The sequence below is a fragment of the Chelonoidis abingdonii genome, chromosome 5 (genome assembly GCF_003597395.2).
Source record: "Chelonoidis abingdonii isolate Lonesome George chromosome 5, CheloAbing_2.0, whole genome shotgun sequence".
In the NCBI taxonomy this organism is placed as follows: Eukaryota; Metazoa; Chordata; order Testudines; family Testudinidae; genus Chelonoidis; species Chelonoidis abingdonii.
In genome coordinates, this window is record NC_133773.1 from 83,616,661 (window position 1) to 83,629,660 (window position 13,000).

The 13,000-nt window shown below is 39.4% G+C and overlaps 1 protein-coding gene across 8 annotated transcripts in view; it reads right to left on the reverse strand.

The window, feature by feature from the left end:
• The window catches only part of SORBS2 (sorbin and SH3 domain containing 2), a 436,274-nt gene that overhangs the window by 138,085 nt on the left and 285,189 nt on the right, over positions 1 to 13,000 (reverse strand). For 4 of the 8 annotated variants that reach the window (XM_032800338.2, XM_032800336.2, XM_032800339.2 and 1 more), the window contains exon 2: positions 7,300 to 7,349. The exons of the other annotated variants lie outside the window; for them this stretch is intronic. In XM_032800338.2, the coding sequence (XP_032656229.1) occupies positions 7,300 to 7,309 (10 nt within the window). In that variant the 5' untranslated portion in view covers positions 7,310 to 7,349. The remainder of the gene's footprint in view (positions 1 to 7,299; positions 7,350 to 13,000) is intronic. 8 annotated transcript variants of the gene reach the window in all.

Below are 13,000 nucleotides of genomic sequence, written 5' to 3' on the forward strand. Positions count from 1 at the left end.
ATTACCATATTATATTCATATCTATTTTTCACTAATATGAAAGTATTGCAAGTATGTTGAAAGAATACTCTATCTGATTAGTAAATGCCAATAGTCTGGTATTTGATTTTGATGTGTGTTGTCACATTGTCTAATCAAATGGAATACAAGCTTTATTGTATTTTTCTAGAAATGTTTTAATTTAGTTTCAGAACAGGAAGACGGGAACAGGGATGTAGACTGCCATTCGGGGAAAGACACAATGCTGCTGACACTGCACGAGAATGAGGCAGGTTGGACCACTACATCTCCAAGCCAAAGTAAACTCAGCAAATAATTACAATATGTCATTCTGAACAAATATTTCACTATTATAATTTCAAGAAACTATCTCAAATACACTTATAGAATCTAAGGCCAGAATGGACCATCATGATCATCAAGTCCAACCTCCTGTACATCACAGGCCACAGAACCTCACCCACTCCCTCCTGTAATAGGCACACAACATGGGACTGAGCTACTGAAGTCCTCAAATCTTGATTTAAAGTCTTCAGGTTACAGAGAATCCACCATTTATTCTTGTTCAAACCAGCAAGCAACCCATCCCCCATGCTGCAAAGGAGGGTGAAACCCCAGGGTCTCTGCCAATCTGACCCAGGGGAAATTTCCTTCCTGACCCCAAATACGGCCACCAACTAGACCTCTTGAGCATATGGTCATGACCCATCAGCAAGACACCTGGAAAAGAAATCTACGTCTACAAAACTTTGGCAGAGTCAATGAAGTTATATAGCAGAGCTCTATTTGGCCCATTATCTAATGATATGTTTGACATTGCCTCTTACATATCCCATCATCAATAGAAAAATGTATACATTGCAATATACAATGTATGTATATGATGTATCTATATAAACATAGATATCTATTTATAGGAACACACTGTGCATATATACATAAGCAATATTGTACTAGATATTGACTAATGTTGAATCAATCAAAATACAGTACAGATACCATATATTCTACATATTTGTATCATATTACAATTTTAAATATTTTTCTTTTATTCATCTTGGACACAATCTTGCAATGCTTGCTCAGGGTCTCTGATTGAATTCAATGGGAATTTTGTTTGAGTGAGGACTGGGGGAACAGGCTACTTGTGTATGGCTTTCAAATTATACAACTATCAACCAGCTCATTCTCATCTTCTAGGCCCTACATTACTCCACCGCGCCTACATCTCAAAACTTATTTCATATGGCGTCATCCCACACACCTCTGCTCCACCAGACATCCATAAACATTTTATGCACCAATAATTTTGCTTATGGAATGCTCGTGTTTGTTGGATAATCCTTAATTACAAATTTATTTATAAAAATCTAAGTCTCTGCAGAAATTGGTGGAAAATTAAGCATCTGATTCAAGTCAAAGTGTGGCGTAAGAAATGGTATATGGAATCACCATCACTTTTCATCATATTCTTAAATTGGATGTTAAAAATGGTAGACAAGTTCAATGTCACACCCTTCGATGATCTAGAGTTATGCTTTTCAATTTATGCAGATGACGTGTGATTGGCAGCCACATTTGAATTAATGATGATATTCTTCACAACCTTGGCACATTGGTGTAATGAACTTGGATTTACAATAAATGCCAAGAGGACAAAGTGGTTGTATATTGGAAAAGTGTTGAAATGCAGCAGCAGTGAAGTTGCAGAACAAGTAAAATCTTATGAGTATCTAGGAAGCTTGATCAGTGCCAACAATTCCATCAAGAATGAGGTTAAAAAGAGATGTGCTTTAGCTACAAATATTGTACAGGAATTGATGAAATTATGGACCGATAAAATCCTTTGTTTGGTACCAAAGTGAAAATTTATCAAACCAGTGTACTAACAGTATTATTGTATGGACTGAAAGAAGTTGCATTAGATGAAACAAACATCAGAAGCCTGGACGTGGTAGAGATGAGAGTTTTTTGAAAGATGGCAGATAGACTGTGAAATGAGTTGAAGACAAATGAAGTTAGAAGTAGAGTAGGATGGGAAATCATGGTACAGGATTGGCTGCAGTGAAAAAGATTACAGTGTTAGAGACACTGTAGAAAAAAAACAGATGATAGAATGCTAAAGAAAATAATGAAAATGCAACAAAGGTCAGTCAGACCTAGAGGCCAACCACTGACTAAATGGTGGGACATTGTACACAAAAAGACAGGATCTGGCTGGGCTTAAAGGAGGATCAAGCCATGGACAGGAATTAATGGTTATATTGTACTGCTCCCCAAATCTGTAAAGATGTTTTGGGATGAGAAGAAGTCTCTTTGTAGTTAACTCACAAACAGGAATATGGGCTTAATTCATTGATTGTTTATCCATGTCTGCTGTAACCCCCATACTACTTAACTTCTACGTTGAGGGGCAAATTAGGATATCTGATACTTATATACACTTATTTAAAATGTTTATGTGTGTATAAAATTATACCCATGTATCTTTTATTTATATATACAATTTCCATCTCCTCAGTCCTTCATGTCTCTTGTTTTTCTTATAAATCCATTGGGTGTAGCAATCATATCTTCTACAACACCGACATAATGGGCCCTGATTCTGATTAGGCTTCTAGGCATTAACACAACATAAACATTAAGTAGTAATTCATACCTGGACAACCTGTTCATTGAATAGCATGCTCAGCTCTGATCAGGATGAGATCCTACCTTGTTTTGATGAGATGCTATCATAGGCTCTTGCAAACCCTCTGCACATGCCACTCCCATTGAAAGAGGAGCAGACAAACAATCAGTTTTAATAGGTATTACAACTTTGGGGATGGGAGAAAGGAGAGTGAAAGATAGCTGGTGGCACCCCTCTGCTCCCTTGTCTAGCTCTGTGAAAGGATGGCCCTCACTTTCCTCTGGGAGCACTAGGATCCATGTTGCATCCCCCTTTCCTGAGTCATATGGGCTGTGAGAAGAAAGAAATTCTAGGCAGAAGCCAGACACCAAGGGTCAGAGAAACAATGGCTGGTGGGAGCAGACACAGAAGCAATGGCAGCAGACACAGAAGCAATGGCAGCAGGTTCTGTAGAAGGAACTGTTGAATATTGATGTTATTAGACTGTTTTCGCCAGTTTTTGCTCTGGACATTGACTGTTTGTTCCAGCCCTCCACCCACAGTCTCTTCATCATCTCAGTCTTACTTTACCCGCCCTGAGTGCTCCCCTCCTTCCTTCCTTCGCTCCTTCTTCTCCCCTTCCTAAGCCTCCCTCCTCTTTTATTTTGCCTTTCTGTTTAGCTAATCTTCCCTTGCTAATCCTCTACCTAAAGAATTAAAAAGAAAAAAAAACCCATCCCTTTCCCCTCCCCTCGGTTTGCCTTGTCTATTTAGATCTTGAGCTTTTTGGGGTAGACACTATTACTTTGTACAGTGCCCAGTGAAATGGGGCCCTGTTCTCAGTTGGTCCCTAGGTCCTACCAAAATACAAATCATAATTATATTAAGTTCTACAGAAGAGGGCTGACTTGGAGGATCAAGATAATATAATTTCCTTAATCTAACCAAAAGTGACTTTATGGCCGAGTCAGAGACTCTACAGGGACCAAGTATTTCTGCTTGTCTCCCAGACAAATTGGATAAATTGCTAGGAGGTACATCATGTGATGACTCACATTAATAAAGTTAATGCATCTATGTTTTGCAGCCTTCCAGAATTGCGTACTCTCTTTCCCTGGCTGCTTTTTATGTGCTTCATTTGCTAGCAGCTGACTTGTTCAATCATTTTAAAATTAGATGCATTTACCAAGCATATTATCCCTGTAAAAGTCCTGACTAAAATATTTATGGGTAGACACCAAGGATTTGTTTTTGCAAATTAACTTAGACCATTCATTATCCATCTGTGCCAAAAGACAATATCAATATTTGCATACTGCTTTCAACATCCATGAGTCCTACACATATCCATCACAACATGTGGTGTACCTCATCCAGTGCACTACATGCCCCAACAACAACTATGTGGGTGAAACCAGACAATCACTACATTCTTGAATGAACTCACATAGAAAATGATAAAAGACCAAAACACCCTGTTACTTGTGGGTGAACACTTGTCACAAAGTGATCACTCTATCTGCCTTCTCAGTCCTCATCCTCAAAGGAAACCTTCACAACACTTCCAAAAGATAAGCCTGGAAGCTTAAATTCATTACTCTGCTAGACACCAAAAGTCATGGACTGAACAGAGACGCTCCGGCCATGCCCCAATTCCGTTATCTCCCCACTTCCGGGGGAACCAGCAGTCCTTTGCCTGGCCTCTCACCACAGTGAACTGCAGCCTCTAGTGCAGCCCTTCGCTCAGGCACAAACTGCAGTCCTTTGGTCAGCCACTTCCCTCAACAGCCAGTGGGGCAAAGAGGGGGGATCCAGGCCCACCCACTATTCTGGGCCATCACTCAGGAACCCTATAGCTAGCAGCCACTCACTGCCACACCTTCCCCTCTCTGCCATTACCTGCTACCCCGGGCCATTTCCCTGTAGCCCCAACACCTAGTCGGCCCCTGTATCAAGGTCTCAGTCTGGGAACCAGCCAGGCAGGAGCTCTGTTTGCTCCCCTGACCCTGCTCAGCATTGCTCTGTCCCAGGTACTTCTCTCTACAGGCAGCCAGTCCTTCTCCCTCAGCTTCTCTCTGCCCTGCAGTCCTCCTTAAACGACCTACCCTGGCCTGATTGGCTGCTTCTAAGCCTTCCTCTGGTTGGCTGGGTTCTCTGCAGCCACTCTAAGGGCTGCTATTAATCCTTTGCCAGCCAGTAAGGGGCAGCTGCCCTGTCACATTGGGTGATTTCTTCCTTTAGTGGAACTGGTAATTGTGGACAATTGCTATAGATGTTCACAAGTAAATGATGTGCTCCTGGATTTGTAAACGTGCAACAGGTTTAAGTTCAGCTACGTTAATGACTATATGTTTATTTAGGCAATCCTAGGAGGTTTCAGTAGATGGTTATCAAAGTGTGCTCTGGAGGCATTAGGATTAAAGTCCAACTACATTGAAACTTGTAGCAGAAATCTCACTGGAAGTCAGAACAATTAACCCATATGTCATAGCTATGATGTCATGAGGAGGCTGTAAGTCACATTTGAGATATTAGAGCAATGAAATGTGACATTTTTATAGGGAGAGCGATCTACAAAATAATATTTACTAGATTTGAACCCATGAGACTGCAATATGCAATCGAATTGTAGTCATATGTGCGATGATGATTGGTTGAGTTACCTCTCACCATAATTCCATCAGCTAAGGAGTGATTCATAACTACCTTAATTTCAAAAAATATATAAATATATGGTTATAAATTTCTACTGTAACTTCAGCTTTCACAAAAAAGCAAGTATAAAACTGGGCAGAGAAAAATTCTGAATATTCTTACAATAAATAGTGTCTTCCTTATTAAACTCTTCTGTGACCCACCAGTTACTGAATATAAAACAATACAAGCTTCAGATGAATAAAAAGTTACTTGAGCAGATTTGCTCATGATGCTTATTACTGTGTTCAGAGAATCCACTACCTCTAGTATCATAGCAAAGAGTAAAACTGATGGTGTGCTATTAGCTATTTATATACACATTTGGTGAAATCATGACCCCATTGAAGTAACTCTAAATTTTGCCATTGATTTCAATGGGGCCAGGATTTCACTTATGTACTGTACAGGTCAATCCAGCCCCTATTTAAAGACAGTGGCATAACTCCTATAGTTATAGACTTCAATAGTGTAGGATCAAGCTATAGTTTCTTTGTACTTTGTAATAGACCATAAAACAAACATTCTACAATTTATGTTTTGGTTAAGCCCAGATTTTACATTTCTACCATAGCAGCCTCAAAAATAATGTAAATGTATATGGAATCATAGATTTATAGGATTGGAAAGGACCTCAAGAGATCATCTACTGTCCATCCCCCTGTGCTGAGGCTAGACTAGTGGTGGGGAACCTGCGGCCTTTCAGGGTAATCCACTGGTGGGCCACGAGATAGTTTGTTTACATTGACTGTCCGCAGGCACAGCTGCCCAGAGCTCCCAGTGGCCACGGTTTGCCTTTCACAGCCAATTGGAGCTGCAGGAAGTGGCGCGGGCTGCAGGGATGTGCTGGCGACCACTTCCCAGGAACGGCAAACTGCAAGTTCTGGGAGCTGTGGGAAGCCGTGCCCGCGGACGGTCAATGTAAAAAAACCTGCCTCATGGCCCACCAGTGCATTACCCTGACAAGCTGCATGCAGCCCGCAGGCCGCAGGTTGCCCACCAGTCTCCGACATGTGTTTCTTTAATCTGTTCCTCCAATGAGAGAGATTTTACAACATCCCTTGGTTACCTTTTCCAGTACTTATTTATCCTTATAGATAGTTTTTCCTTAAATCTAACTTAGATCTCCCTTGCTGAAGATTAATTCGATTACTTATTGTCCTGTCTTCAAGGGACGTGTAGAATAATTGATCACTGCCAACTTTATAACAGCCTTTAACATATCTGAAGACTGTTACCAGGCCTGTTTTCTCAAGATTAAACAGGACTAGTTTTTTAACCTTTCCTCAAAGACCATATTATTTAAAACTTTTATAATTTTTGTTGCTCTCCTCTGGATTCTCTCCAATTTGTCCACATCTGTCTAAAAATGTGGTGCCCAAAAACTGGACACACAACTTCAACTGAAGCCTCATCAATGCCAAGTAGAGCAGAACAATGACTTCCTATGTTTTACACGTCTCCTGTTAATACACCCCAGCCAGTTTTAAAACTGCATCACGTTGTTGGCTCACATTCAATTTGTGATCCACATTGCTATTTAATAAATTAGTGGCTCTCTCTTTTTATATTCAAACCCATCTAATAATATACCATGATAATAGGATATTTACAGAAAAGCAAGCATTATAGGACTGTTTTCCACAGATAAAGAAATGCTATTTTCCCCTGACTATTATGTATGCTGTTGTGCTGCAGAACATATATATGCATGGTACAATTTTATATATATTTATATCAAATATACATAAACACACACACAATATATATACAAACATGCATATTTCCTATATACACAAACATATCTGTATATTTTATATGCGGTGCATATAAATATACATATACAAATGTACTATTAAAACAACATCCTGTTTAGTTTAATTTCAATATCATCTTAGTGTAATTTGTGCATGAACATTTAATAAATTGGGCCCTAGTTTGCTTATTAAATAAATGATCTACAAGTAAAGAAAAATCTCACGGAAACAGCATACCTGTATTCATTTTGCCACTGGAGGTTTTGTTATAAAAGTCTTCAGTTTTCCTGCAGAAAACAAAGTGATCTATTAATTTGTCACAACACAATGGTATGTGGTACAAAATGTCATCAGTATTTTTGGAGGGTGGGGGAAGAGGGAGACACTGGTGAATCAATGTCATATCAAGGCTAGCCCTATTTTAAACACAGGCTTTAATTAAATTGGCATCACTTGTGCCTGCCTCTAAAGTTAAAATTGAGTCAACACTTCCATTATAACCTACCCTATTTTCAAAGGTTTAGTATCTCAGCTGTAAACATTTGCATCGGAATGATATTTGCAATTGATTTTTGGTCTCCAGATTATCAACGAAAAAGCAGCTCACTTAAAGAAATACATAAAATAAAAAAAGCTGTTTACAGGTTTTATTTGACGCTTTTCCATAGATGGATGGAGATTATATTATATATATACAGAGAGAGAGAGCGCGCGCGAGTGAGCGAGACTAGGAACACTTTTTTTTAAACAGCCAAAGTTATTAACTCTTTCCCCCCAGTATTAATGTGCTAGAAGTGTAGTTTTATTCATAATTTAATATGGATATTTTTACTGACGTGATTTTCACCATTGGTTGCTGCAGTACTAACTTGTTCCTGCTCCCATGGAAATCAACGGTAAAATTCCTATTTCCTTTAATAGATGCAAGATCTGGCCCTAGCACAGGAAGGTTTCCAAATGCACCCGGCTGTGCAGAAATAATACACACAGAAACAAATTATAAATACATTAATCCAGGAAGCAGGAACAGTTTGATTGTCTTGGGCTTGTGTATTCTTACTCTTCATGACATTTAAAAACAAACCACCAAGAGAACAAATATCAACAAATACAAACAAGCAAACAAGCAAATATTAAACAAGGAAATAACAGCCAAAGAGAAGAAAGGACATCCTAAATTAAATCCAGCATGTTGCCCTTAACTCCTGATGCGGTGCCTGTGTTTATCACACTGATCTAAGGACAAACTTGAACTGAATTTCTCCAGTACAGACAGTTTGTGTCACAACAGTAATGTTATTTAATGGCTCAGGGGCTAGAGTCTCTCTTCTGTCTGGTCCATTCAGGATGCAACACAGGCATCTGAAAGTGAGAACAGGCATTCACATGGCACTTTTAAGTCTATGAGAACGGACATACTGAGTCAGACCAAAGCTCGATCTAGTCCAGTATCCTGTCTTTCAACAGTGGCCAATGCCAAAAGGAATGAATAGAACAGGTAATCATCAAACAATCCATTCCCTGTCGCTCATTCCCAGCTTCTGGCAAACAGAGACTAGGGACACCATCCTTGCCCATCCTGGCTAATAGCCATTGATGGACCTGTCCTCCATGAATTTATCTATTTTTTGAACTCTGTTATAGTCTTGGCCTTCACAACATCATCTGGCAAAGAGTTCCACAGGTTGACTGTGCGTTGTGTGAAGAAATACTTTCTTTTGTTTAAATCCGCTGCCTATTAATTTCATTTGGTGACCCTAGTGCTTGTGTTATGAGAAGGAGTAAATAACACTTTCTTATTTATTTTCTCCACATTCAATCATATCCTCCATTAATCATCTCTTTTCCAAGCTGAAAAGTCCCAGTCTTGTTAATCTCTCCTCATACGGAAGCCGTTCCATATCCCTAATCATTTTTGTTGTTCTTTTCTGAAACATTTCCAATTCCAATTCTGTAGCTAACATTGCAACGTATTTATTTGCCAGATGTGCTAAACATTCGTATGCCTCTTCATGCTTCAGCCATCGTTCCAGAGGTCATGCTTCCGTACAGATGACACTCATTAAAAAAAAAATGTGTTAATTAAATTTGTGACCGAGCTCCTGGGGGGAGAATTATATGTCTCCTGCTCTGTTTTACCTGCATTCTGCCATATATTTCATGTTATAGCAGTGTCGGATGATGACCTAGCACATGTTGTTCATTTTAAGAACACTTTCATTGCAGATCTGACCAGAGCCGCCTCCAGGTACCAGCACAGCAAGCAGGTGCTTGGGGTGGCCAAGGGGAAGGGGCAGCACATCCGTCTCGGAGGGAAAGACCTGCTGCTGAAGAAGAAAGCGGCATGGTGGAGCTCCGCTGAAGTGCTGCCGATCACGATCGTGGCTTTTTTTTTTTTTTACCCCCCCTGCCGCTCGGGGTGGCAAAAACCCTGGAGCCGGCCCTAGATATGACAAAACGCAAAGAAGGTACCAATGTGAGATTTCTAAAAATAGCTACAGCAGTCAACCCAAGGTTTAAGAATCTGAAATGCTGGCTACAACAGTGCCATGCGAACACCTGTTCTCACTTTCAATCACATTGTAAACAAAAAGCAGGCAGCATTATCTCCTGCAAATGTAAAGAAACTTGTTTGTCTGAGCAATTGACTGAACAAAAACTAGGACTGAGTAGACTTGTAGGCTCTTAAGTTTTACACTGGTTTGTTTTTGAGTGCAATTATGTAACAAAAAAAATCTACATTTGTAAGTTGCATCTTCACGATAAAGAGATTGCACTACAGTACTTGTATGAGGTGAACTGCAAAATACTATTTCTTTTATTATCATTTTCCCAGGGAAAATATTTGTAATAAAAATAATATAAAGTGAGCACTGAATACTTTGTATTCTGTATTGTAATTGAAATTAATATATTTGAAAATTTAGAAAAACATCCAAAAATATTTAATACATTTCAATCAGTAGTCTATTGTTTAAGAGTGCGATTAAAACGACGATTAATTACAATTGATTTTTTAAACCACAATGAATTTGAGTTAATCACGAGTTAACTGTAGCCCTAGTAATGGTCATTTATCACTACTTAACACACTTGTTTTCTTTTGGGATGAAAAAGGTAGATCAGACAACATATTCACAACTATTATATACAACAAACAAAAACCCTGTTCCCTATTAGTGTATCATTTGATGGATCAGTTACCTGCAAAAATGTGTTCTTGGTTTTAAGAACCCCAACTGAATTGTGTGAACATAACTGACCAAATCAAATACTTTCTCATAAGCATTCAGCACTATTTCCACAAGATGGATGGATGCCACCCAGAAATGTAAGGGTCTGATGCTTTTTTCATTAGTTCAAATACATCTCTCTGATTTATCCCCTACCCTAAATATGATTTTATGGCAGACAATTTATTTTCATCAAGTGAATTCCACAATGCACCCCTTTTATAGTCATCATCACTATAATGGATTCTTTACCTTCCCCGATTCCACCAAAACCATCTAAGGTAAATGAAGCAACGGTCACTTACTACTGGTTGCAGATGGCTAAGCAGCAGTGTACATACATGTATGTGATCTGGCAAGCAAGTGATTTATTTTGTTTTTGTTAGGTAGTTAGCAACATCCAGATGTTTGAGGGGTGGATGGCGAGGGAAGGGGCTTTCCAGATTTGTGAGAGGAAGGGGGAGTCAGATCTGCATTAATCTTGTTTGACAGATTCACCGCTTGAGCTCCTACCAAGGACTGTAGCTTGGTGGATAAAGTATCTCCAAAACTGGGGGGAGAGAGCAAATTAATCACTGAATTTACATCCTAGGAATGGGGTAGTCAAAATCAGTTCAAATACTGTGGAAGCTGTTCTACTGCACTTTGTCTCAACATACTTGAGTCACTACCAGGTGCTCAGAACCTTTTTGCAAATGAGGAGGCAATTGTTTTAGTGGGGATTAAAGAGTCAGGTAATTCTCCTGGCCTTTTCTCTTCAATAGCTGTATTATGGTTTGCCACTTTATATATTTAATGGAGGAGAAAAAAAAGTGGGAAATGTGAGCACTTTCTAAAAATCACTTTTTTTTTTTTTTTTTAGAGAGACACAGGATAAATAAGATAATATTTTTTATTGGACCAACTTTTGTTGGTGAGAGAGACAAAATTTCAAGCTTACACAGAGCACCTCTTCAGGTCTGGGAAATTACCTGAAGAAGAGCTCTCTGTAGGTCAAAAGCTTGTCTTTCTCTCCAATAGAAATTGGTCCAATAAAAGGTATTACCTCACCCACCTTGTCTCTCTAATTATCCTGGGACCAACACAGTTACAACACCTCAAAATACAATAATGTTTTTAATCAGGCAGCTGCAGTGCATTAAAACCAGTTATTTTGCTGGACTGTATAGCAGTGTTGGACTTAACACTAGCAATAGCATCAGAACGTATAAGTAGTGCCAATTGATGCTTCCATTTCAGGTTTTGCTGGTACCCAGAACTTGCAGTGTCAAAAGTCATGGGAAAGAGTGATGCCTGTTAATTTTATTTTCTTCTTTTAGGTTTTTCCATAATCCTCAAAAGATTTGTTTCAGACCCATAGCCAATGGCAGAGGGACGGGGGAGATGAGATTGCAGCGACAAGTGGCACAGAAAATAGCATGACAAATTGCAAATGATAAGACCATGTCAGTGGCAACTCACATATGAAGCTGTGAAGACAAGAAATCCCTGCCATGCCCCAGTCCTCAGGAAATAGAGTGTATAACGCTATGGTTTATATGAAAATGCATTTGATAGTGAGCTCACAGGCATACCACCATCATCCAAACCAAGGCAAGAAAAAACATTTCTATGGATTTTGTTTATGCATGTGTATAAGTTAACAAAAAATACTGAAAATGATAAAAATATGAATAAGTCGTAAGAAAAGGTACAAAGAGGCTTTGTTTCTTCATTTGGATTTAGTTAATGTACACTGCAGCGATGGGACAGTGAGAGGGCCTGTATTAGGCCTCATGAAGTAAAGCATTTATTTTAAGCACATGCTGAAGTAGACCCATGGGCCTACTTAGGTGCTTAAAGTTCAGCATCTGCTTCACTGCTTTGCTGGCCCATGCCATATTGCCCAGTCCTGCAAAGAACTGAACACTTCAACTCCCATTAAAGTCATTTGGGCTAAGTGGAACCAAGTAGCCAAAGTATCACAAGAAAATGATCGAATAGGTTTCTGTTATTTTAGCTTTCAAATTCTGACTGTGGGGCCAGTCCTCACAGCTGTCAATTTTTGCACAGCTTCATATATGATTTTTTATACAAAATAATTTCAAATATACTAACAATGTAACGAAACAACTGAACCACAAGCAAATAATCTGTATATTACCATAAACTTAAATTTAAGGTCAATAAACTCTGTCCCAGGAAGTGGTGGGAGAAGAGGCTGCACTAAGTTGGCAACTGTGGCAGGTGCCTGGGTATGGAAAGGTGTATGGTGAGTAGTTGCATCCCGAGTGCGGAAAATTGGGGCAGCTGGGTTTGTCGGGGTATCTAGGCAGATGATGCGAGCAACCAGAAATATTGGGGGTGAGGGGGAGTTGTTGATATATCTAGGGGTTAGTAAAGGGAAATTGTGTTTGTGTAGATGCCTGGAGGTAAAATAGGAGCAAGATCAGTGACTGGGGTTAAAAGTTGGGGTGAGGGGTGTCATAAACAGATAGCTAAGGGTTAATGTTTCTTTCACCTGTAAAGGGTTAACAAAGGGAACCAAACACCTGACCAGAGGACCAATCAGGGAACCGGATTTTTCAAAGCTCAGGGAGGGAATGTTTGGGTCTGTGTCTTTTGTCTGTCTCTCAGCTATGAGAGGAATCTTTCTATCTTCAAGCTTCTAATCTTCAGTTTCAAAGTTGTGAGTACAAAGGTAGAAAAACAATAGGCTGTTATTG